The sequence below is a fragment of the Mustela lutreola genome, chromosome 7, assembly GCF_030435805.1.
Source record: "Mustela lutreola isolate mMusLut2 chromosome 7, mMusLut2.pri, whole genome shotgun sequence".
Classification (NCBI taxonomy): Eukaryota; Metazoa; Chordata; class Mammalia; order Carnivora; family Mustelidae; genus Mustela; species Mustela lutreola.
Genome location: NC_081296.1, coordinates 6951258 through 6977746, shown reverse-complemented (window position 1 = coordinate 6977746; position 26489 = coordinate 6951258). Strand labels below are relative to the sequence as shown.

Sequence of the window (26489 nt, the reverse complement as noted above, 5' to 3'; positions counted from 1 at the left end):
GCAGGTGAAGAGCTGGCCCCGGACCCAGCTCTCCAGGAAACCGTATCACCTCCAGACCCCAGGGCAGCCTGCTAAAAAGAACACACTTCTGTGCACTACCAAAAGGGAGAAAACCAGAATTCTGTATTACCAATAAATCACGCTGACCAATTCTTTCAACGGGAAGCTGGAGAGTGAAACACCAAATCAAACTGTTATGCAATCGAGAAGGCTGGGAAACATCAAGAACAAATCTAACGAGCACAGATTCTTCCAGACCTGCGTTTCCCCTTTGGACAGACAAACAAACTGGTCTGGGCACTCAGCACCGAGATGGGAGGTTTGCAACACCCCCGCAGAGCGGCCGTGCCCGTACCGCCTCAGCGTCTGGACTCCTTCAGCGCCTGACCAGACATTCAGAATTGGGGAAGAAAGGACGATTAACACGAATTTGTCATTTTAGGGGCGCCTGGGTGGCTCAGTGGGTTAAAGCGTCTGCCTTCGGCTCAGGTCACGATCCCGGGATCGAGCCCCGCATTGGGCTCTCTGCTCAGAAGAGAGCCTGCTTCCTCCTCTCTGCCTGCCTCTCTGCCTACTTGGGATCTCTCTGTCAAATAAATACATAAAATCTTAAAAAAAAAAAAAAAGAATTTGTCATTTTATAAATGATGAAACTGAGCCTTAGAGAAATAAATAGGTCACAGCCTATAAAAAAATAAAGTAGTTGATAGCTTCTACTCTAGGCTATAGGACTGCAGTAAAAAACAAAACAACAAAAAAGGCTTTTGCCGAAGTCTTATATGAGAGGTGTGTCCCAGTGCATTAATTAGAAAAGCCCCCCCCCCCCCAAAATGACTGTAACCTTGTGGGGCACGAGCGCCTCTGGGAATCTATTGAAAGCTGTGAATTCTCTCCCTAAAAGTGAGCCCCTAGGGCACCGACAGAATTTTGCCTGTAATTTCAGAAGCCCACCCAGGTAGCCCTTTGCAATTCTCGAGCCACAACTAAGGAAACTTGCTATCAAGCGTTGGCTGTACAGTGACACGAATAGTTCAAATCAGCTCTCACAGGCAGAGTCCAAACCTGAAAACTTTCCGTGGGAGACGGGTATGTGTAACAGGTGAAAAATGATTGTCCTTCGGTTTCTCCGTATTTCCATCAAAATACGAAATTACGATTTGTCAGGACACACATGCTGATTAAAATAAAATGTGTTTATCAGCCTGCTACCGCAGCCAGAGGAGAATATTACACAAGGTTCCAAACTGTTCTAGCAAATGGACTCCTGCACTAAAAATACTTTAAGGGCACACTGCAGGAATCGGCAGCCACAGAGGCTTTCACAGCCCATACCAACACCGCATTCAGTCAAGGCGAGCCCATGCTCCAGGAGGGCACAGAAAACATTCCCACTGTTGACTGCCATTTACACATCCGCAATTTAGGATGATACCTCTTTCCCTAAAGGAACAATATTGCATTAACATTGCACCATTAAGTAACTGACTTCCAAGTAATACCCTTTGCATTAGAAGAACAGGATCACCCAGAAACTTGCCTGCTGATTTCAGGGTCCACGGGTTCTTCTTTGACCTCCAAGGCCTCTGGAGAAGGATTTCCCTCCAGGTCACCTGTTCAAGCCCCGCAGCCTGTCCCTGCCTGGCTTACAGCAAGGGCTGTAACTGGAGCATGGAAGGTGACAGGTGATGGTAACATGAGCCAGCTCCCACTGCAAATAGCAACAGTTGTGTGTGAGAGCCCAAATATAGGCCTGCCGCGGCTGTCTTGCACTTCTTAGCACTCAAGTGTCACCAGGAGGGGTCACATGCTGTCCCCTGAGTTCCTTCATTTACTGGGAGGATGTGAGGTCTGTAGCTCCCCTGAGCTGCTTGGGTGGCTGGTTGTGTGCAGAGGGTGGGGGCAGATGCGAGCCATGCAGAGAGGGAGGGAGGGCCTCTGAGAGTCCTCGAGCTGGGTGGCCTCCACCTGGCCTGAAGGACTTTTCCCAAACTGTTTTGAACAAGTACAACTCTGAAGGGAAACAAATGCAATTTTGCTTTTTTTCCTTCCACCATTCCTTTCACATGTACCCACAGTGGAAATCATTCCCTTCTCCAGTAAAAAACAAACAAACAAACAAACAAACAATCCAGCAGACCCGTGACTTTCTGCTCCCTCTTTGGTGACATTCCGTCCTAGGGTTATTTGAAGGCATAGTCTCCATTCAGTAACTGAGCGTACTGTCCAGAATACTAATGCAAAACCCAAACTTCGCTTAGCCAGTATCAAAGTCTTCTCCCCTACCCTAAAGAGTCTGGGCCTCTTTAGCTGGAAGTCTGCCCTGGGAAAGGAGGAATGAGGTTGGGCCCTTCTCCCACCTCCTCCCTGAGCTGCTGCTGGAACACCAGGGCAGAAGTGCCAAGATGGTAAGACAGCCTCTAATGGAGCTGATGCCGCAGTGGGTGCTAGCTTCAGGCTCTCTGGGCTGGCAGGTGCTTAGAGCTCCCTATTGTGCACCTCCTTTCCTCTTTGTCTCGCCTCTCTCTCTCCTGGGGAGCATTTTTTTTTTAAAAGATTTTATTTATTTGACAGAGAGAGATCACAAGTAGGCAGAGAGGCAGGCAGAGAGAGAGAGGAGGAAGCAGGCTCCCTGATGAACAGAGAGCCTGATGTGGGACTCGATCCCAGGACCCTGAGATCATGACCCAAGCCGAAGGCAGCGGCTTAACCCACTGAGCCACCCAGGCGCCCCCTGGGGAGCATTTTTTAAAAAAGATTTTATTTATTTATTTGACAGACCGAGAGATCACAAGTAGGCAGAGAGACAGAGAGAGAGAGAGAGAGAGAGCCAGAGGGAAGCAGGCTCCCTGCTGAGCAGAGAGCCTGATGTAGGACTCGGTCCCAGGACCCTGAGATCATGACCTGAGTGGAAGGCAGCAGCTTAACCCTCTGAGGGGCCCTCCTGGGGAGCTTTTTACCTCTCTGGAATTTCCCATTATGGAGACCCTTCCCTCGAGCTCCCACAACCAGGCTGAGAACCCCTCTATCCAGGGGGTCCCTCACATTCCCCTTATAGGCCCTGGTGGACCACTTCCAAGATTTCTCAAATGAGGTTTCCTTACCTGTGAAGTTGGCTCTCTTAGGCAGGATCTGAGGATTCCTTGCTGACTCTGTCTTCCCGCTGGCTCACATCTGGATCTTGGGAGGCAGCCCCATCCTTGGTCCCTGCAAACACTGGGAGGCAGTTGGACCCAATGTGCCACTTCCTCTGACTCTGCCATCAAAGCAGCCAATTTGCTCACCTCAGGCCACCTGCAGAAAGATACAGCAAGCTATCTAAAGTGTCCCTTTGACGATCCCTCACTGGGTGTGGGGATAGAGGACCGGACTCCCAGTCCTCCCCGCGGCCCACCGACACTGTTCCCCAGAGAAACTGCTTCACCAGTTTCCCTCCCGAGAGCATGAACGGGGTTCTGGACCGCTTCCTTGAAAAGTCTGCTTATGGTGATTGGATCTCAGAATTTTACATCTGTTGCTTTTTAAAATCTCAGTCAAAATGTCATTTGAAAGATATCATTACTGCCAGGTATCTATAACGTAAAAATACTAGAAGCACAATAAAATATCAAAAGTAAAAAAAAAATTAAAGAAAAAAGTTACGCAAAAATGCATGCACAGGAATGTTCACCAGCACTTTATGTTTGCTCGCGGAAAATTGAGATTCACTTATATCTGACAATATAGAATTTGTTAATTCACTATACGGTCAACTCAATATTGGCAAGTATTAATAATCATATAGGTGCCTATATTGTAGGTGGAAAATACCCACAATATATCTATAAGTAGAAAAAGGGTGTAAATAAAATATAATGACAGCATAATCATAAATATATTAGATGATATGTAGATATATGATAAAGATATATAAACATACTGCAAATAACAAATATATACTACATAGTATAATATGTACTATAGATATATAATAATATATGATATTGTATATAATAATACACTCAAAATGAGAGCAAGGTTTAACTCTTTCGAGTTAGTTTACTTTTTTCTTTATATTTTACAGTTATTTTAATAAGTTATATATATACCTTTTATTAATTTTTAAAAATATCTTTACTAAAAAATAAGATATGATATTTGGCTTAGAAAAAGGGCAATATTACAGAAGAACCGTAAAGTGAAAATAAAGCAGGCATGAATGCTGGCAACAACAATTATTAGGTTTGGTGGGTAACTGCCCTTATTTTTTTCTAAGAATATACAAACATCCTTCCCTCACACAAAAATAGAAATGACTTTTATAATTTGAAAACCTGGGGTACCTGGGTGGCTCAGTGGGTTAAAGCTGCTGCCTTCGGCTCGGGTCATGATCTCAGGGTCCTGGGATCGAGTCCCACATCGGGCTCTCTGCTCAGCGGGGAGCCTGCTTCTTCCTCTCTCTGCTTGCCTCTCTGCCTACTTGTGATCTCTCTCTGTCAAATAAATAAATAAATAAAAATCTTAAAAAAAAAAAAAAAAGAAAGTCTGCTAGTATCATTTTTGTAAAAAGATTTTATTTATTTGTCAGAGAGAGAGACAGCACAAGCAGGGGGAGTGGCAAGCAGGAGAATCAGGCTCCCTGCTGAGCAAGGAATCCCACCCATCCCAGGACCCTGATATCGACCAGAGCTGAAGGCAGAGCTTAACTGACTGAGCAGGTCGGTTAACTGAACAGGTGTCCCTGCTAGTGTCATTTTGATAAAGTAAATAAATTAGAAAGACTACTAGAAAGGATAAAATAACATAAAACAAAGACAGTAAAAAGACATACTGGAAAGAATATACTAAAAGATACCAAAACAGATTTAAAGAATTATCAGTAAATCATACTAGCTAAGATAATATATTAAAAAATGGTTTGGAGAAAAATAAATCCCTTCAACTAATAGGTTCTCTCCAAGAGCACTGCCAAGAGCAGCAGTTCTGAGTCCACCCCCCACCCCACCCCGATCCACAGGGGTCGGGGCAGGGGGGAGGGTGCTCAGACAAGCAACTTCAGACTTCAAGCTACATTCCACAGTAGTTTCTAGATACTCTGGGATCATCTTCCGCAGGGAGAGATGCCCTAACCATGGCTCCAGGCTGGCCCTGGTTTCTGGTTGTTTCCTTTGGGTATGACAGCAAGGGCGAATCTGATGTCCGGATTTCCCAGCTCCAAACTTTCAAAAGCGCTTTCCCTGGTTCCTGAATCTAAACCCTCAGGAGCCCAACCTCAGAGAAGGGCTCCTTCTCGAGGCTTCCAGGGCCTCTCTCCCCACCTGCCTTCCCCGGACCCTACCCCTGAGCCCTCCCAGTGCGCTCCCAGGAGGAAGCCCACCTGCACGGTTTCCCGCGGCGCGCACTGCGCCTTTCCCGGACGCAGACCGGGCTGTCTTATTCCCTTCAAGTCACATCCCATCGCCACGTGCAAATGAGATTTCCCCATCTCCAACAGGTCTTGGGGGGCCAGGTGGTCTTATTAGCCTTTGTGTGTCTGTTAGGACACGGTTCTTTGCCGGGTCTCCGTCTCGTTGGCTATAAAAAGAAGGGTAGGAACGCACTGCACGCATACATGCGGTCTGGGAGCTGGGATGCTTTGAAGACCGAGACATCTGTGTGCGCCCCCGAACCTGCACACAGCTGACACCCCAGTAAAGCCTGCTGACTCGGTAACGGCAAATGTGTGGCTTTTACCCACTGGCTGGCGCTTCCAGGTCCTCAGCCAGTAACTCCTACGTTTGATTTAACATTTGGTGTCCAGCAAGTCTGCACCGTCCTCGGGCGCAGGAACCCTCGGGGACTAGTAGCGCCCAGGCCGGTCCCCGTTCCCAAGAGGCTCGCAGTTCAGCGCAGGCGGCTAAGAGGGTAGCTCGCTCAGGTGGGGAACACTCTTCCTACGTGAGCAGGTACAAAGGTGGAAACCGTGAGGCAAGAGTGGAAGTTCCCGGGCTCCGGGGCGGGGATGCGACCGGGACCGCTGCCCAGGGCCCCGCCCGAGACAACTTCTGAGTTTCTCATTGGCTGCCGAGAACCCGCCCTCGCGCTGGCAGCCAATCAGAGGCGCCGGGGGGCTGAGCCCGACGGGCGCTGACGCGAGGGTGAGCGGCGAGAATGCCGCCCGGCCCCGGGAGGTGCGGGGAGGCCGGGCGCGCGCGAGCCCGGTCCTCGGGCCGCTGAGCCGCCGGCCATGGACGACGAGCAGCCCGACAGCTTGGAGGGCTGGGTGCCGGTCCGCGACGACCTCTTCGCCGAGCCCGAGCGGCACCAGCTGCGCTTCCTCGTGGCCTGGAACGACGCGGAGGCCAAGTTCGCGGTGACCTGTCACGACCGCACGGCGCAGCGGCGGCGGCGCGAGGGGAGCCGGCCCGAGCCCGAGCCCGAGCCGGCCGCGTCCCCCCCGAGCTGGGCGGGCCTGCTCTCGGCCGCCGGGCTCCGCGGCGCGCACCGGCAGCTGGCGGCGCTGTGGCCGCCGCTGGAGCGCTGCTTCCCGCCGCTGCCGCCGGAGCTGGACGCGCGCGCCGGCGGGGCCTGGGGCCTGGGGCTCGGGCTGTGGGCGCTGGTGTGGCCGGCGCGCGCGGGCCCCGGGGACGCGGCGCTGCAGGAGCTGTGCGGGCGCCTGGAGCGCTACCTGGGCGAGGCGGCGAGCGGCTGCGGCGGCGCGGCCGTGCGCGACGCGCTCTTCCCGGCCGACGGCGGCGCGCCCGACTGCGAGAGCCTGCGCGACTTCCGGGACAGGGCCCTGCGCGCGCGGTGGACGGCGGCGGGCGCGCGCCTGCGCCAGGTACGCGCGGCCCCCTCCCGCCGGCTCGGTGGGGCCGCTGGGCTGCGCGCGCTGTGGGTGGGCGTGGGTGGGCGCGCGTGGGTGGGCGCGGGTGGGCGGGTAGTGTTCCCGAGAGCCCGGCGGCCGGCCGGCCGGCCAGGTGACGGTGGGCGGGGACGGGGCGGGGCGCGCGCAGGTGCACAGGTGCCTGACACCTGTTGCGGGGCGGGGGCCGGCGTGCTCCGGAGGGTCCCCGCGCATCTGGCGGAGCCGGCCGCGCTCACGGGATTTGCCAGAGAATAGCGGAAACAGAACCGGAAACAGCCGTAGTGCGTGTGGGAAACTACGACACGCGCTAGATGTAAACACTTCCCGGTTCTGCGAGTGGGGGGACGCGAGCGAGGGAGACCGCTGCTCCAGACGGCGAAGGGGCCTGGGGGACACGGTTCGGAAAGTAACGCAGACTGGGTCAGATGGAAAGCCGAAGGGGAGTGAGCTTTATTTACCGATTCGGACTAGCAACGGGGGTGCAATTTTAAGCTTAAAAGAGGTCGTTTGGGAAGCCGAACAATTCATTCTTAGAGCTACAAACTTACAGAATTTAAGGGGAGGAGGAACGCAAGTCCACAAAAGGGTTTGGGAGAAAAACGACGGCGTGCATATCCACAGTTTACTACGGTAGCCAAGATTTAGTGATCGAACCCCCTGGACATGTCCTATTGCTTGCTTGTTCTCATCATAGGTCGTTCTTGATCTGGATGAGTTTTCTGTGCATTCTTTTGAGGAAGAAGGGTGTGGGAGAGGAATTCAGCCACGTTGCAAACTCTTAATTACATCTCCTTCAGCCGCCTATGGAATGAGCTTTTTAAATTAAAATGGCTTTATAAAAGGAGCTTGTGAAGGGTGTCACGCCATTGAATGATTACAGCAATAACATTCTACCGTGGATACTGCATGATTTCATTAACCATTACTGTTTTATGGGGCCTTTTGGTTGGAGGGCAATAGCATCTTCATATTTAATCAGTATTTCAAATTTTAAAGTTCAGGGCATTAAAATTTCTTTAGTTTTGTTTGTTTGGCTTGATTTTTTTTAAAGATTTTATTTATTTATTTGACAGAGAGAAATCACAAGTAGTCGGAGAGGCAGGCAGAGAGAGAGAGAGAGAGAGGGAAGCAGGCTCCCTGCCGAGCAGAGAGCCCGATGCGGGACTCAATCCCAGGACCCTGAGATCATGACCTGAGCCGCAGGCAGCGGCTTAACCCACTGAGCCACCCAGGCGCCCCTGTTTGGCTTGATCTTATAAATAACTGTCCTTCCTTGAGCTCTATTTACTTTCTGTCTTCTAGGTTCTTCAGGGGCACGAGAAAGCCCAGACCATGGTAGCACTGATGAACGTCTATCGAGAGGAAGATGAGGCATACCAGGAATTAGTTACGGGGGCAACTATGTTCTTCCAGTATTTACTGAAGCCATTTAGGGATATGAGAGAAGTTGCAACATTATGTAAGCTTAGTATTTTGGTATGTTTTCTTTATATTTTTTATTTTATCAAATTACCCTTTGTCACATATTTCTTTAGTCCCATTTGACATTGAGTCTGTTTTTGTGCCTTGGGTTCACCGTTCTGTTTAGATGGTATGATATATACACTGAATTTATTTTGTAAAACTAATTTTAAAATGAAGGCATTTTACATTGGTATCTGAATACATTAAGATTTCTGCAGTTTTTCAAGGGTTAAACACATTCTTTGCTATACCTATGTATTTCTTAGAGTGACTTGTTTTTGATGTGATGCGTATTTACTTGAGCCTATTTTCAGATTCTAAGGACATATGCAGATTTCTAAGAAACTGGATGAAAATATAAATAGCAAGGCCCTGGGTCATAATTCAGTAATTTAAGCTTTAGTAAATGTCGCCATCGCTCTTATTTCCTGGAGCTCTGGAACAATCCAGTGACCTTAGTTAGAACAGGCGCTCTCCTGTCAGTATTACAAAGGAACCTAGAGCCCAGAGGGGTTAAACAGCTTCCCCTGGGTCTCAACCAGCTGGAGTCAGAAGACATCAGAGAGATCTCTTGCTCTCTGCCCCCTGCACTGGGCCAGCCACACATGTTCTCATGCCCCAGCCAAGCTTTGGGACTGTAGAAATGGTATCCTATTTAGAGAAAACTCATACCCCTCAGATTTCCAGAGAAAGTTGTTCTGCTCGTTACTCTGAAAGTTTATTATTTGGATAGTCTTTTCTTCCTGTATATATTTTTCTTTAATTAACAGCTTCCCTGAGATATAATTCACAGACCATACCATTCACCTGTTTAAGGTGTATAATTCAGTGGTTTTTAGTATATTCATTTGCGTGACTGTCACCACTGTCTAGCTCCAGGACATTTTCATCACTCCCGAAAGAAACCCCATGCCCAGTAGCATCACTCTCCATTCCCTTCCCCCACCCCTAGGCGGCCACCAGTCTACTTTCTACTTCTGGGCACTTCATCTTGTACGGGATCATGTACAGATTTGTGTCTGGCTCTTTTCATTTCACATAATGGTTTCAAGGTCCATCCGTGCTGGTGCATGTACCAGAACTTTGTTTCTCTCTCTGGTCCCGTAGTATCACTACATGGATGTTGCACATTTTACTTACCCACTTAGGAGCTGGTGGAGCTTTGGCTTGTTTGGTGGACATTTAAACTTCCATTCAAAAAATTAGTTTCCACTTTTTGAATATTAGGATAAAGCTGCTGTGAACATCTGTGTACATCTGTGTCTATGCGGACATATGTGTTCATTTCTCTAGGGTGTTTACCTAGCAGCAGAATTTCTGGGTCATATGGTAACTATATTTAGCCTTTCCAAAGAACTGTCAGACTTTTCCAATGCAAATGTACCATTTTACATTCCTGCCAGTGGTAAGTGAGGGTTCCAGTTTGTCCACATTATTGTCAACACTTGTCACTGTCTGTCTTTTTGGTTTTAGCCATCCTGGTGGATGTGAAGTGGTGTCCTATTTTTTTGATTTACATTTCCCTGATGGCCAGCGTCTATGTATTTCTTAGAGTAACAGCTTTGTAGAAGAATTGGCTGCCAAAAGACTGCTAGTATATGTTTTAATTATGAATGTTTAGATTTTACTATGTTTAGGTTAGGTATTATCTTTGCATTTCGGAGAAGAATGATCATATTGAAAAAGCTTCCTGTCGTATCCCTAAAAGAAACCGTAGTGACAGCTAACACTTGAATGCTGTGTACCAGGCCCTGTGCTTAACAGCACAGGTGCCATTTAAAAAATTGTGGGTTTTTCTAAATTTTTTAAATTTTTAACTTAATCTCTACACCCAGTGTGGGGCTCACGCTCGCAACCCTGAGATCAAGAGTTACATACTCCACCAACTGAGCCAGCCAGGTGCCCCGAAAGAATTGTGAATTAACAGAGAAACGTAACTTGAGAGCATTCCTGTCTGGAAAATGTTATTCTAGTAAGGCAAGGTGAAAGTAGGTTTTTTCTTTTTCTTCAAACCCCAGAGTATCCCTTTGTCTTCCGGGTGGTGTCTAGCTTAGAGCCTCCTTCATACTCAGTAAGGAGTTGCTGAATGAAGGAAATTTAATTAAGTAGTAGTTATAAAAGTAGTTGGCATAATCTGTGCAACCAATTTCCTTTCAGTTTCCTCTGGCTCTGCATTACTCTTCTAATACGATTTTCCCATCTTCTGTAGAAATCCTTGGATGAGGATAATTTGGGTCCTAAGCGGATAGTTGCCTTGGAGAAGGAAGCCAAAGAATGGACCAGACAGGCTGAAGAAGCCATAGTCTCTATTCAGGACATTACAGTGAATTATTTTAAAGAAACAGTAAAAGCGTTAGCAGGTAACAGTGTAAAATTCTATACCGGGGTGTGTGTCATTTTCATTTGACTCAACAAACACTTGAAGCCTCTTGAATAAAAGGCCCTGTGTTTCCTAGGAGCTGGGGATTCAGCGTAAGGATGAGTATAAATAGACACTGTACAGTCAGTCTGGTGAGGGGAGAGAGATCCTACTTACGTATTCCCTCCAACACACGGAAGATGGCGCTAGCAACCATCTTCTTCCGTTAAGAAGAGAAGCATGGGGCTCTGAGAGCTGCCAGGAGGCACGAGGCTCCTTCAGTAGGGCAGTGAAGGCCTCTGGGAAGTGGCGCCTGCCCTGATCTCTGAAGGGTCAGTGCGAGTTGAGAGAGCAGAGTGAGGGAAGAGTGTTCCAGAAGAAATGACAGCCACCAGGTTCTCTGGCTGAAGGGAAGCTGGCAAGTGTGAGGAACTTAAGGAAAGCCTGGCGGCTGGAGCAGAGACGGAAGGGGCAGGGACATGGGGCCGAAAGAATGCCGCAGTCGGGTGGCTGGGGTGGGCGAAGGACTTCTGATGGATTAAGTCGTGGTAGCTGATGGCCCCAGACAGGAAGCTAACATGTGCCATTTTGTTAAGTTCCATTCAACAAGGGAAATGTCAGTGGTCACGAAGTAGGATTCTCTGTATCTGTTTTTCTGAATGGTGAGAGTTCCACAATATGTGAAATGAAATAATAAGCTTCAAAGAAGAATGGTGATCTTGTGGGGTTTTTTAAAAAAGATTTTATTCATCTATTTGAGAGAGAGCACAAGCAGGGAGAGGGACGGAGGGAGAGGGAGAAGCAGAATCCCTGCTGAGCAGGGAGCCTGATGCGGGGCTCCGTCCCAGGACCCTGGGATCATGACTTGAGCCCAACGCAGATGCTCAACTGACTGAGCCACCCAGGTGCCCCTTGTGGGGTTTTTATTTTTTGTTTTTGGTTCAAACTGTCTGTCTAGCTTGACATAGAAACAGTCTGGCCATATATTCACCAAAATGTAAGAACGATCATCTCCGGTAGATGAGATTCATGATTTATAATTATTATTTTTAAATGAAGTATCTGAAATTCTTTGTAAATATTTTAAGAACTCTCTACACCTCAATGTGGGGCTCAAGCTCAGAACCCCGAGATCAAGAGTCCCATGTTCCACTGACTGAGCCAGCCAGGCGCCCCAAAGTATCTAAAGATTTTATACTGATGTCCATGTATTATTTTTGCAACAATAAAAAAATCACTTAAAACAATTTTTCTCTTAGAAAGGATGTTTTTTGCAAGTAACATGGAAGGCAGTAAACAATTAGCTCAGGATACATTTTTCCCTTTTCAATGAGTTGTAATTATGTTTTTATTTTGTTAATTATAATCCAACAGGAATGCAGAAACAAATGGAACAGGACAAGAAGAGATTTGGCCAGGCTGCCTGGGCCACAGCAACTCCCAGATTAGAAAAACTCAAGCTGATGTTAGCCCGAGAGACTCTGCAGCTCATGAGAGCGAGAGAATTGTGTTTAAATCACAAAAGAGCTGAAATTCATAGAAAGGTAAGACAAAGATAAATGAAACCTGGTTGGGGAAAAAAACCACACTTTTGAGGCACCTGAGTGGTTCCGCTGGTTAAGTGTCTTGATTTTGGCTCAGGTTATGATCTAAGGGTCAGGGGATCGAGCCCCTCGACGGGCTCCACACTGGTTGTGGACACTGCTTAAGATTCCCCCTCCCCACCGCCCCAGCCACTGCCTGACGCACATACATTGTGCAGACTCCCTCTCTAGAAAGGAAGGAAGGAAGGAAAGGCAGAGAAAGAAAAGGAAGAAAAAAGAAAGGGAAAGAAAAGGAAAAGAATAAAAGAGAGAAAAGAAAAAAAGAAAAGATAAGAAAAAAGAAAAAGAAAAGAAAGCCCACACTTCTTCTAGGTAGCACCTTTCTTTCCAAGCACTATTAACAGACTTTCCTTGCTTCACTCATTCCAACATCCTCCACTAGCTGAAAATTTAGACTGTGGAAGTTTGGCCATACAGCTTCTTTCGGTCAAGATGCTTTTGAAATATTCTAAGATGCTCCTGGTAATAACACTGAGCTCAGTGCTGAAGTGGGTAATACACTTGAATCAGTGAAGCAGTGTTTCAGCACAACTCGGGAGGAACACAAAGGTCCTTCCTCCTAGGATCACAGCCACTTAAACTTCTTCCAGTAACGATAAAGGTTTGAAGCAGGAAACAGTGCAGATGCCTCACTGCTATTGATATTTCTCTAAACCTAAATGTTTTTGTATGTTTCAAGGGTAAGTTAAAGTATCTGTAACAAACATTGAATAAGGCATTTTTGTTTTGTCACTTGAAAGGGAAGAGTGTTTCTTCTCTTTTCTGTTTGGTCTTAAGCAGACAACAGAAAATTGATCAAATGCATCTAACATTAGCTTTCAGTGTACTAATTATTTTAACTTGCTCTTACTTTTTCCATGAAAACAAGATGGAAGATCTTCCAGAACAAGAAAAAAATACAGACGTTGTAGATGAATTAGAAATACAGTATTATGAAGTCCAATTAGAACTGTATGAGGTTAAATTTGAGATATTAAAATATGAAGAAATACTGCTTATAACACAGTTGGACTCAATTAAAAGGCTTATAAAAGGTAAGATTTATCTTTAAATGTGTATGTTAAAATGTTTAAATCACACATCCAAGGAAATAGAGGCCACATTATTACTTCTTCTAAGTTGGCTAAAACATCTACTGTAATTCCAGTGATACAGTCATAGTTAAACACACAGCAAAACAGAGAAAGGACTGGTTATCCCACAGTCCCATGACCTAAATATACGGAGTGAGGACAGTGTGCTGGAGAGCCCTGTTTGTATACTGATGTACACAAGTACCAAAGTACCAAGTACCATTTTAGCAAGTACCAAACAAACAAATGAACCAAAAAAAAACCCCCAAACCAAAAAACCCATAACTCCTTAGAATTTTTATTGGGACTGTGTTTAAAATTAGAGAATAATTTGGGGAGAATCATCATCTTTGAATTTTGAATCTGCCCATCCAAGAACATGGTATGTCTCTCCTTTTACTTACGTCTTTTTCCCCTTCGATTTCCTCTGCATAATTATTTTCTTTGTACTGAATCTAAACATTTAATTTAATCCCAGTTTAAAAAAAAACTTTATAGTAATTTCAGGTTATAAGCATTTTACATATCTAGGGGGAATTTCTATTTAAAAAGTTATCTGGAAAGATGCGTGCTAAATTGTTCATGTTTTCCTCTGGGAATGGGATCCCAAGGAAGGACGGAAGGAGAAAGGAAGAAGAAGATTTCACTTTCTATTTTCCTCAGTTCTGTAGGGCTGGAGTTTTTAAAAAATACATATGTAATAATTAAATATCTTTAAGGTGCCTAAATGCCACACTGCTAGTCAAAGGTAGTTGCCTTCGTGGAGGGCCACTGAGTGCTGATTATCAAGGGCCCTGACTTATCTTCTAAAGAAGTAATAAGGGGGCACCTGCGTGGCTCAGTGGGTTAAGCCTCTGCCTTCGGCTCAGGTCATGATCCCAGGGTCCTGGGATAGAGCCCCGCATCGGGCTTTCTGCTCTGCAGGTAGCCTGCTTCCTCCTCTCTCTCTGCCTGCCTCTCTGCCTACTTGTGATCTCTGTCAGATAAATAAAGAAAAAATCTTTAAAAAAAAAAAAAAAAGAAGTAATAAGGGGCGCCTTCAGCTCAGGTTGTGATCTCGGGATCCTGGGATCGAGCCCCACATTGGGCACTTCACTTGGCAGGGAGCCTGCTTCCCCCCGCCCCGCCTGCTGCTCTGCCTACTTGTGCTCTCTGTCAAATAAATAAAATCTTCGAAAGAAGTAAAAAAATGTACATAGTTTTTATGTTCAGATATGCATCACTGTGAAATAAATAGATAGTAACAGGACCCGGAATATTCTAGTACAGAATGCTCAAATGAGAGGGCACTGCATTGCCATTAAAATTCTGTTTCCATCACATGGAAAATGGCCTCTTAGCCCTGTGCTGTTGATACATGTGGCGCTGTGTGTGTGTAGTTGTGTGTGTACACACGTTAATAGTGGCTCTCCCTAGGTGGTGGGGTCACAAGTCATCTTTACCTTCTAACATTTAAAGTATTTTTGTGTGTTATTTTTTATACCCAACCATGTTTTAAAGACGTCATCAATATGTTTCTAGATAAAGAAGAGGAGGTTGTCTATTATGACCCGTGTGAAAGCCCAGAGGAGCTGGGAGTGCTCGCTGGCGTGGCAGGGCTGCCGGGGGACCAGAGCGCAGAGGTGAAGGAGCTGAGCCGGCAGTGCCGGCGCCTGGAGTCGCAGCGGGGCAGGATCTGCGCCCGGAGAGCCCGTCTCAGGAACAGACAGGTAGGCGCTTGGTCGGGCAGCTGCTCTCCGCCCTTCCCCTTCCGGGGACTCCTTCTATGGAAGATAAAGAGCGGTTGAAAGGAGGGCTTTCTGCCAACACAGTGATTAATTTCATGTGTTTGTGAAACTATCAGTGGCTTTAAATAAGATATATTTACTTTTTTTTTTTTTTAAAGATTCTGTTTCTTTTGGGGCCTAAGCATTTACCATAATGTCTAGATTTTTGATTAATCTGTTCAACAACTGTGTCGAATGCCTGTTACATACACAGTTATTTAAAAAATAATGGTAGGAAGACACTTCTAATAATAATCAGCTATAGTATATTCTAAAATTAATTAAAAAAAATTTTTTTAAAGGATTTTTTATTTATTTATTTGACAGACAGAGATCACAAGTAGGCAGAGAGAGAGAGAGAGAGAGAGAGAGAGAGGAGGAAGCAGGCTCCTGGCTGAGCAGAGAGCCCAATGTGGGGCTCGATCCCAGGACCCTGGGATTATGACCTGAGCCGAAGGCAGAGGCTTTAACCCACTGAGCCACCCAGGCGCCCCTAAAATTTATTTTAAATTACCAATTATAGAATATCAGAAATAATGGGGCACCTGGCTGGCTCAGTCAGTGGGGATCAAGTGTTGATCTTGGGGTTGTGAGTTTGAGGCCCATGCTGGATGTAGACATGACTTTAAAAAAATTTTAATCTAAAAAAAGAAAATTCAGCTTATATCACTCCTTATATTTGGTGAGTGATTTTTTTCTTAATTTTTAAAAACTCCATGATTACCTAAAAGTGATATACTAAGAATGGTAAAGCCCAGTTAAAATACAGTTTTTAATATAATTTTCCAGGTATTTGTGGGTTGGATATGGTTGTCTGGACATGTAGTTACTATTGTAACATTATGGGGAGATGTGTTTAAAACTGTCGCATGGAAACAGATTCTTAGAAACATGCTAATTCAGGACAGGGACTGCCTGTGTGTCCCCTCATTTCCACTTGGGGGGTTTGCTTTTCCATCTTTCCCGGCACAAAATCAGCTGTGGTCCTTACCACTGGGGGCCGCCAGTCCCCAGGGGTAGCCCATCTGCACGTGTCCCATGACTGAGGGGAGGCAGGACCACAGAGCCACACCAGAAATCCCCGAGTATGATTGCCTCACATGACAGCACAAACGCAGTGCCTCCTTCTGCCAGGCTTCTCTGCTAGCGGCCACGGCAACAATGCACACGCGCCGGTGACTTGTATCGTTTTCCCAGGATCAGTGCAGAGAGAACCATCGGCTCCGACTGCAGCTGGCGGAAGAGAGTGTGAAACATTTCCATCAGCATCATCGTATCCAGGTGGTAAGTGGCTGAAGAGAACACGTCTCATGTTCGTATCACGTGACACACTGGCTTAAATCTATGGAGAGGGGATCTCCCCTGGTGTGGGGGGTGGGAGGAGCGGCCACCAAGCTTGATCCTGGGGAGCCCGAAGTCCAGCCCTGCAGTCTGGGGAGGGGGGCTGGGACTTGGGCTGGGGGAGGCATTGCATCCGGTCACGGGCCCTTTCTCTCTCAAGACTTCTATTTGGAGAAATGTACAAACATCTGTTTCTTTATATATAGAAAAGAGACAAGATGAAAGAGGAAGAGCAAAAGAAGAAAGAATGGATAAGCCAGGAACGCAAAAAAACACTCCAGCGGCTGAGAGCATTTAAAGAGGTAAGTTCTAGAAATAGTCCCCTCACCTGCATTTTCTGGAGAAATAAACGAAGATCACCCGTACTGGGAGAAAAGTGTCAAGTATTATGAACAGATCATTGGGAACACAAAACGTTCCCCAAACACCATTATTTTTAGTGTAGAAATAAAAAACAAAATTATTAGAATATTTTTAAAAAACATGTTATGTATGTATTTGAGAGGGAGTGAGCAAGCACACACGCATGATTGGGGGGAGGGGCAGAGGCAGAGGGAGAGGGAGAGGGAGAAGCAGGCTCCCCGCTGAGTAGGGAGCCCAACACAGGGCTCGATCCCAGGACCCTGAGATCATGATCTCAGCAGAAGGCAGGTGCTTAACTGACAGAGCCAGCCGGGCACCTGAAAATATTAGAATATTAAGTTTTGGACATTGCTGTGCACCAGGGTGCTTGCTTGCTCTCCCCGTGGGGTTGACTCTGCCTGCTGTAGTGTTGCCCAGCCTCTAGGAAAATAGAGGGTGGCTACACTGGCCTCAACCTTAGCTCATGTTTCCTCAGTTGTAATAAAGGATTCTCTAAGATGCAGGCAAGGGAACAGAGTGACATAGTGTATAGTGAAGTGCTCTGGGAAAAATGAATAGGTTTAAAAAGAAGGTAAATAGCTACTTATTTAAAAACAATGTTAAACTAGTGCAGTATAAAACATACATCTGTTCTCATCACACATCTACAACACACACCTTCACAAAGACCCAAGGCTGTAGCCACCCCCACAAGGAGAGACCACCTGCAGCCAGACAAAATTCTGGAATAAGGTATTGAAGGTGTGCTGTGATGCCAACAAGGAAAGGAGCCACTGGACTGATAAATCAGGACATCCTGACTTCACCTTGCTTTCTGATGTGCTTACTGCTCTGATCATAAATGAGCCCCTACCGTATATCGGCCTGGTGCTAGACATGTACGTTCATTCTCATTTACCTCTTAACCCTGTGACCCTGAGTGGCCACACTTAGTCCAGGCTTATATGCAGCCGCCTATCTCGAACTGCAGAGCCGCAACAGGCCCTCTCCTGCCCGGGCAGCACATCAGAATCACCTGGGGAGCTTGAGTCACGAATGGGGCGCCTGGGTGGCTCAGTGGGTTAAGCCTCTGCTTTTGGCTCAGGTCATGATCTCAGGGTCCTGGGATCTGCTCAGTGGGGAGCCTGCTTCCCACCGCCCCCGCCCCTGGCCTTTGCCCACTTGTGACCTGTCAAATAAATAAATAAAATCTTTAAAAAAAAAAAGAATATTGAAAGTCACGAATGCCCAGACCCACCTCTGGAAGTGGGAAGACCGAGTTGGAGCACGAGGGGATCCATGTTTGCCAAGAAGTGCCACCCTCGAGGGGACAAAACCAATTTGACCACATTTGAAAGGAAGGAAGGAAGCAGGAGAAGACAGGAAGTGAATCCTGATACGTGATAACTTGTTGAGCTGAGACAGGTGGTTTTTAAATTTCTGAGGGGCTGCTTGGAGGTCAAGGGCTTAATTTGTCTTGGGTGAGCCCTGGGGAGACAGACCTCCCAGTAACATAAGGCAGAACTCAGCAGGCCAGGGTCACTGCAACTTGCAGCTGCAGGGGTGCTGAGGAGGGGGTTCTGGGGGCTTGGGCATCCCTGCCATCAGGATAGTTACACGACCCTGGAGTCTGGCCCGGAGTTCCTGGGAGTCCAGTTCTGTGTCTGTGTGTCACTCAGTCACTCCATGACTAGCGACTGCTAGTCATCGGTGAGGTCTGGGGCTTGCTGCCATTGCTCTGCTGTTTGCTGTGGAAAGACTTGGAAAAGTGTGGGAGGGAGACCGTGCAGGGGTCAGACCGCCCCAGTAAAGAGGCGGGTGAATTTTCTGGTGTTCCAGTGCATATAAAAGCGATGTTTATGCTATACTGTCATCTGTTTAGTGTTGTCTATTAATAGCACGAGGTCTCCAAAAATGTACATACCTTCATTTAAAAATACTTTATTGCTCAAATTATGATCAACCAGGCCTCAGCCAGCTGTGGTCTTTCTGCTGGTGGAGGGTCTTGTCTCCATGTCACTGGCTGCTGGCGGGTCACGGTGGCCAGAGGTAGGCTGGCTGTGGCAGTTTCCTAGAATAAGACAATGATGAAGTTGACGGTCTTACACGGACACAGTTTGGGCACCCGAAAACAACTGTTTTTAAAGATTTTTATTTATTTGGGGGAGAGAGAGCATGAGAACACAAGCAGACTCCTCACTGAGCAGAGAGCCCGACTCAGGATTGATCTCAGGACCGTGAGATCATGACCAGAGCTGAAGGCAGACGCTTCACCGACTGAGCCACTGAGGCACGCCTCCCAAAATAACTGTAATAGTAGCATGAAAGATCACTGACCACAGATCACCATAGCATAGTTAATGATGAAAACATGTGAAATATTGCAAAAATGGTCAAAATGTGATAGAGACATGAAGTGAGCAAATGCTGGTGCAAACAGCCCCAAGGGACCTGCTTGATGCAGGGTTGCCACAAACCTTCAGTTTATTAAAAAATACAATATTTGCAAGGCAAAATAAAGCCAAGTGCAGTAAGACGAGGTGTGCCTGTACTCTTTGTTTTGCACTTTTGATATATTACTGCTAAGTCTACATTAGTATCATCACATTACATACAGCCTCTGCCAGGTTTTTTTCCACTTAAATTACATTTTTGAGATATGTTCTTGTTTACAGATAGAGATCTAGTCCACTCTATTGGCTACATATTTACATTTTCTGTTTCACTGGCTAGTCAGTGCCTTCATTAGGGACCTGCTCCCACCACTCAAGTTTCATTTTTTTTTTTTTAAAGATTTTTTTATTTATTTGTTAGAGAGAGAGAGATACAGAGCGCAAGCACAGGCAGACAGAGTGGCAGGCTAGAGGCAGAGGGAGAAGCAGGCTTCCTGCCGAGCAAGGATCCCGATGTGGGACTCGATCCCAGGACGCTGGGATCATGACCTGAGCCGAAGGCAGCCGCTTAACCAACTGAGCCACCCAGGCGTCCCTCAAGTTTCATTTTTTTTAATAAGGTTATGTTTTCCTTTATCAAAGTAGTACTTGAGAGACCAGAATGTTTTAAATTTACATTTTTAGGGGCGCCTGGGTGGCTCAGTGGGTTAAGCGTCTGCCTTCAGCTCAGGCCACGATCTCCGGGATCTCCGGGACCTCAGCCCGGCATCGGCTCCCTGCTCAGCGGGGTACCTGCTCCCCTTGGCCTTCCCCCTTCTGTGCTCTCTCAATCTCTCAAATTTAAAAAAATATAAATTCACATTTTTAAGTTACAAAATTTAAACCTAAAAACTGGAGAAGAGACATGATACAACTGACACTTTGAGGTCCACTCTGGCGAAATTTTTCATACCGCTGTGTTTTACATAGTTATTATAGATGTAACACTGCATCATCTGCATTTTTTAGACCGTTTCACTGACTTTGTGTACTGTCTGATTTTCACTGCTACCTCATACTTTAAACGGATTCGCCATCATTTTCTCAGCCCACAGTCTCTTGTTATTTTGAGTCTTATTTTTTTATACTAAAACGGAATGTTTTCATCGACGTGTGGGTTCACATATTTATTGCAGAGATGGTATCACACATCCAGGGAATTGATGCTTATTCCTTAGGAATCGATTTGGTAGCAAGGGCGGCTGTCCGGAGTGAGAGGCAGCCGCCGCACACACGACACCATCCCTGCAGAGGCCCGTCCGCGCTGGCGCACTGAGCGCGCAGCTCTATATCCCGATGGTTTGCACCGTGGCAAGCGCCTCACAGCAGTGTTTCCTTTCCAGAGATGTCCAGGTGGCTCTGTCCTAAAGACCCCTTGCTCAGAACCTGCAGCTCCACACCTGCCAGCTGGGCCTTCCCCACAGACCCTTCCGATGGCCTCCGGGAGCCACCTGTCCTCTGGGGAGGCTGGAGGCGCACCTGTCTCTGAAGTTAGCCACACGCAAACCCCCGGGGATCCGCCCGGCTCTGGAAAGACCGTCCAGAGCTCTGTTCCCGTTGGCGACCAAACAGATTGCCCATCCAGCGAGGACTTGTCACCGCCCCCACCACCACCCCCGCCTCCCCCGCCTCCACCACCCCTCCCTGCTGGGCCCATTCCATATTCTCAGTCCCCCAATCGCCAGAACTCATATGGGAGGACGTCGGTGACAGCGGATCAGCCCCTTCCCCTGGTGTGTGACTCGTCGGACTCATCGGAGCCCAGGGCTGCAGGAGCCCATCACTCCTCAGCGGGTTTCGGAGGCCCAGGTAACCGTAGCGTCTGTCCTCGCTCAGTCCCCCTGCAGCTGGCTGCTGTGGGGGCAATCACCCTCAAATCGGAATCTTTTGGAGGAGTCTCTACAGCCTTAAAACTCTCCGGCATTGGCTGCCTTAAGCCACCACTCCCTTAAAGCAAAGTTAGCATAGCCTGAGGTGGAGTTTGCTGGACGCTAACCAGCTCACCAGGAGGAAACCGTCTCTAGACATTTCAATGGTCTGGAGACTTGGGGTCACTCTTAAAGATTCCTGTTTCAGGTTCTTAAGACTTGAGTGTGCGTTTGATTTCTGCTCCTGGAATTTTTATGTTGCTTTGAGTTAAGCCTGCTGTTGAGTCTGCTCTGAGTCACTTCCAGAATTTAATTTTTATGACTTAAGCTGAATATGGGTTGGGAATTATGGTAAAGGGACATGAGAATGCAGAAGGCTGTTCTTACAGACTGGAGGACTGAGAAGCCGTATTTTGGGAGATCTTTCTAAAGTGAAGTGGTAAAAAAAAAAACAAAAACAACCCAGTGGACCCCATTTTGCCTTTGCAAGTACAATACAGTGAACGCACGTGAATGTTTTGTTGAATGAGGGCTGCCGCTCTGACCGGTAGTTCTAATTCCGGCTGATACACTGGCTGTTGAGGAGACGGGCTTAAATCGTCTGCCCGACTCAGAGCTGCTGCTTCGCGGGCGGAGGCAGGTAGATACATCCCAGCAGAATTCTGTGTGCGTTTGGTGCAAAGACTCTGCTGGAGCCCCTCCACCTGGGACGGGCAGGGGTTCTGCAGGAGGCGACATGAACCGTATGAATAGAATCATTCCATGCTGCGGTCCCGCCATACCCTGAAGCAGGTACAAACAAAAACGTCCACACTCTTAGATGGAGACCACCCGGCCTATGCACAGGGGGTTCGCAGCAGTGTGGTGTGAATGCGGAGCAGGGGTGTGCACACCCGGACCTGCAGTTGGAGTGTGGGCAGACCTCTGCGGGGGGGGGGGGGGGGGGCACTCATCCCAGCCGTCATGAGGACACGTGTGCATGACCGTGTCTCTGAGCTGCTGCGGCTCCGAGGACGGGGCGGGCAGGGAGTGATGGGGGGAGAGGAGTGACTCCCCTGCACTCAGCACGCCTGGGGAGGACCTTTCCAGCAGCTAATGAGAGCGTCTGTGTAACAAAAGACGCGCTGAACCATGTCACTAACTGTCCTGGGCCGGGAGTGCGGCCTCCTGATGGCACCTGCTCTGTCTGCTCCACTGCAGGGTCTATGGATGAAGTCCTGGCCGCCCTAAGGAGGGGCAGAAGCCCTCTGCAGAGGCCAGCCGTGCCCGCTCTGACCCGTCCCCACACCTCCTTCAACGAGCAGCTTCTGGCTGCCATAAGGCAGGGGGTCAAGCTGAAGAAGGTTCACTCCGGCCTCAGCCCGAGCCCCAGCAACAAGCCAGCCAGCGACCTGGAGAGAAGCATCAAGGCAGCGCTCCAGAGAATCCAGAGAGTGTCCGCTGACTCGGAGGAGGAGGACAGCGAGGAGCAGGGCCCCGGCGGCGGCGAGTGGGACCACTGAGTGCTCCCCACCGCCGTCCCGGCCGCCCGCACTTGCATGCGGTGATGCAGGCCTGGCACCTGGGCTGGAAACGCCCCTGACAGCCTGAGAGCCCAGGGGGCTTTGCGGGATGTCCGCAGCTCTTCTGGAATGCTGCGGCTCCGAAAATCAGGGCAGGAAGTCCGGGGCTGGGGGGTGACTTCCACAGGCCACATTGGAGCTGGGATCTTAGATCCCACGGTATTACAGCACAGGAGACTAGTATCTATTTTTTCACGAAGGATTATCGAGCATCATTCCCTTACTCAGGAAAGGAGCTGCTGCCACTGGGGTAGGCCGCGGCCTGCAGCTCCTGCCGGGTCTTCCGTGGGCAGCAGTGGTCTCCTCACCTCGATGGACTGGAATGTGAACACGATTTTAGCAGGAATCAGAGTAAGCTGCTTCCAGCCAGGAACTATTTTAGCTATTTTAAATGAAATCTATTTTATGTATCAAGAACTATATAAACTCCTAATAAAGAACTATTTATAATGCGTCAGTGTCACTCATGAGGACATGAAACGTCACATCTGAACACAGCTGTCCCTGCCTGGTGGGGGCAGGGGGGTCTTAAAGCTCTTAACGCGATGATTGCAGGTGGACACCCGCTTGAGCAGATTCTGAGGGTGAGGGGGTGATGTTCCCGGCAGGGACGAAAGTCTCCTGTGGGGATCTTCCCTCCTCGATGTGTGTTGAATTCAGGAAGGGGATGGGGTCAACACAGTCTGCTCACTTTTCAGACGGCCCAGAGTATCCCCCACGGACCTCAGAAGCGTCCCCCTTGCCGTGGCCACCCTGGGTTTCCACAGAACGAGACGTATCGACCTTCCTTTGTTTCCAGAGACGTTATTCACCAAAGCCCCCTCCTACTTCCAGAGTCTTCTTAGCCAACTCCACCTCAGAGTCAGGCCCGAGGGGCCCCGCTGGGAGGGATCGGGGCCTTCTTCCGCTGCTGCAGCCTAGACCCCTGTGTGTGGCCACTGTCAGGTCGCCCACAGGTCTGTCCCGCGTCCTGCCTTCCCCTACCTCGAGAGGTGCCAACCTGACGCCGGTTCCTGCGTGTGCATGTGGGCGCTCTGCCCTTGGAGCCCAAGCTCTGCTGCCCCGGCCCTGGCCCCACCTAGGTCCCCCGGGGGCGCCACACCGGGGGGACGCTCGCCGCCAGCCACCTGCAGGCCCTCAGTCCCAAGCCCCAGGCACACTGAGGGCCTGTGTCTCAGGCCCCCTGGCCCAGCACATGCGGGCCAAGCTGAGCACGTTTTTCTGGGAAGAATCTGGTGTTTTTAAAAAAACAGCAAAGTCAGAGGTTTGCTGGGCTTCCCTATGCTTACTTTGCGGTGTGGTATTGTTTTTAATTATTGTCATTTCAGTATCTTAAGACTTCCTCAGGCATGACTAGGCCTCAGAATTTGCTTTGTAAGGGTTGCCAAAGTCAAGTGGCCTCCAGGGACAGAATCCTTTTCCAAAGAGAGTTCCCGCCACTAAAGCTCCTCACCCAACTGTGTTCCGTGCAGCAGAACATCCCCCTCTCTGCAGCCGCCTCTCCCTCATTGCCCGCTTCACCCCTGCTTCCAGTCAAGCCTTGAATTCAGCCCAGACTCTGGCCTCAGGGAATTCAGAGCCGAGGAGAGAGACAAGGGTTCCCTCCCACTGCCCGACTTCCAACCTCCCAACGTGCTCTCCCGAAGCCCTGGTCCCTCTCCCACCCGCCTTCCCGGCTCCCCAGCCTCTCCGCAGCCCACTGGGGACCGGGACTGAGTCCTCAACCCTCGGAGCTGGCAGAAGTCCCCTGGGCAGTCCCGCCCCTCCCGCTGTGTGTCCTCGAGACCAAGCTGCCCCCGCTGAGACCTCTGTGCCTGGGATGTCCCCTGCCCCCACGTCCTGGCAAACCCACACCCATCCTTCAGCGTCTACCCCACGGCCTCCTGCCCCGCCCCCGCCCACTGCCTCCCCCGCTGCAGCCCTAGCCACAAGCACAGCCCACCGAGGCCACAGTTCCCACCTGGAACAGCCCTCCGGCCAGAGCTGGTCCAGGACAGCCGTCCGCAGGGGCAGCATTCTCGGGGGTGCCCTGCCGTGGAGGAGGAGGAGCTGAGAAAATCGGACTTACCTGCTCGTGCGTTTTCACCCCCTCTCGGAACCTGAGCAGGGGATCGAGACGGGGCAGCAGGTGCTGGGATCATGAGGTTTCCCACTCACGACCACCCGCCAGGTGAGCCCGTGTAAGTGAATGAATTTACACACAGAGCTTTGTGATGCTGAGGTCTGTAAGCTCACGGGAGGGGCCTATGGTTTTCTGCTGCCGCTGTAGCAGCTCCCAGGGACGCGGACACTTCACACAGACCATCAGCTACGGTTCTGAAGGTGCGAAGTCCGCCGGGGCCCCACGGGGCGGACCTCAAGGTGTCAGCGGGGTCATGTGCCTTTCCAGGGGCTCAAGAGGAAAGGCTGCTTCCCTGCCTCTTCCCGTTTCTGGAGGCACCTGCGTTCCCCGGTGGTGGCCTCCGGTCAGCTCTGAAGCCAGCAGCCGCTCACTCTCGGACTGTCCTGCCATCAGCCAGGAAAGTGCTCTGCGTTAAAGAACCCATGAGTTAGACGCCCCCCCTGCCCGATAATCCAGGATCGTCTCCCCACCTGGAGTTCTGTAACCTGAGTCACAGCTGCGAGGTTCCTGCTGCCATGAAAAGGTCACAGAGTCCGAGGTTCCAGAGACTGGGCTGTGGACAGTTTTGGGCTGCTAATCCAGGAAGTTTCTCCGGGAGGGCCTGGAAACCCCAGGTAGCCCCGAAGCCTCTGGTCTGCAGACCACCCCCCAACCGCCGGCACACACAGGCCACAAACTCAGGGCTGTGGCAAGGGAAGCGTGAGGCAGGCACAGAGTCACAGTGGGCTCCTTCCCAGGGCGGGGGCCTGGAAGCACGAGGTCTCACAGGTCTGAGGCCCTTCAAAGTGGCCTGGGCTCTCCCGGTTCTGGAGAAGCCGGTTGTGCTCCGGCCCCCATTCTGGGCCCCACAGACCCCTCCCTCCACAAATCAGCTGGGTTCCATTAGCACCAGAACATACTGTCTCACCTCACCCCTGCAGGTACATACCTGGGGAAACTTGGGGACTCTCACCTCTGCGTTCCCAGGCTGGCAGAGCTTCTGGAAGGGTTCCAGGCAAGCGGAGGAGAAGCAGAGGCCGGCCAGGTGGGGAGCATGTCCCCTTGCAGGGGTGGGGCGTGGGCTAGAACCTGATGTCTCCAGCCTTGGGAAGAGGCTTCCGGGCAGCCTCTCATAAGAGGAATTAGAGGGTGGAGGAGCTCCGGGATGATGGAGGCCGGGAGCAGGTGGGGTGGTCTGTCTGCAGAGTGGGGCAGGGGTGAAGAGGCGAGACAGCCCGAGGGAGGACCCCAACATCACGAGTCGCTGCACAGGCAGCAAAGATGGGCCAGCGCAGAGGGGAGGGCGGCGGCACTGGAGGATGGGAGCTGAACGGGGGAGGCGGGGCGGCTGCTGATGAAATCACCACAGAGGTCCTGAAATGGCCTGGGGGAGAGTGTCAGGGAAGGTGGCCCTGGGCTGGATGCTTGGAGACCCCAACACTCCAAAGCAGGAGGAGGAGTCGGGGAAGGAGGGATAGTCAGAAGTGAGACAGGACGGGGAAGGAAAACTTAAGTGTCTCGGGAGGGTTATTTCAAAAGGCAGGTCAACTTGGCCAAATGTCCCGCGAGGCAGAAGGCAGGGCTCGATGTGGTGTGAGGAGACCCCGCAGGGAGGTGGCTCTCATGGCAGGCAGGGCCACAGGCTAACCCAAAATGTAGCTGAGGGCCTGCGGACGGGAGCTGTCAGCAAAGAGCCTGTGTCCGTGGCCACAGAAACACTTCCACTCGCTGGTGAGCTTCTACGCCAACACATC

The 26489-nt window shown here is 49.5% G+C and overlaps 2 protein-coding genes across 4 annotated transcripts in view; one reads left to right on the top strand and one right to left on the bottom strand.

Moving 5' to 3' along the window:
* Positions 1-6714, bottom strand: part of FSD2 (fibronectin type III and SPRY domain containing 2) — a 54223-nt gene extending 47509 nt beyond the window's left edge. Inside the window, exons 1-3 of one of the 3 annotated variants that reach the window (XM_059179890.1) lie at positions 6644-6714; positions 3102-3291; positions 1538-1708 (exon numbers count right to left, since the gene is read on the bottom strand). The gene's annotated coding sequence lies outside the window, so the exon portion shown is untranslated. Of the gene's footprint in view, positions 1-1537; positions 1709-3101; positions 3292-4319; positions 4341-5353; positions 6015-6643 lie in introns of those variants that run through there. The other 2 variants (XM_059179889.1, XM_059179891.1) reach the window with 2 other exon arrangements.
* On the top strand, positions 6203-23086 carry WHAMM (WASP homolog associated with actin, golgi membranes and microtubules). Its single transcript, XM_059179887.1, has 10 exons — positions 6203-6796; positions 8126-8299; positions 10497-10647; positions 12021-12190; positions 13119-13284; positions 14845-15032; positions 16287-16373; positions 16637-16732; positions 20548-21013; positions 22273-23086. Exons 1-10 carry the CDS (start codon positions 6203-6205, stop codon positions 22572-22574), a joined length of 2394 nt encoding a protein of 797 aa, XP_059035870.1. The 3' UTR covers positions 22575-23086.
* Positions 23087-26489: the final 3403 nt, after the last annotated feature.

Coding starts and splice junctions, on each gene's coding strand:
- WHAMM (XM_059179887.1), top strand. CDS start 6,203: ATGGACGACGAGCAGCCCGACAGCTTGGAGGGCTGGGTGCCGGTCCGC. Junction 10,648..12,020: donor AACAGTAAAAGCGTTAGCAG/GTAACAGTGTAA, acceptor ATAATCCAACAG/GAATGCAGAAACAAATGGAA. Junction 16,374..16,636: donor AGCATCATCGTATCCAGGTG/GTAAGTGGCTGA, acceptor CTTTATATATAG/AAAAGAGACAAGATGAAAGA.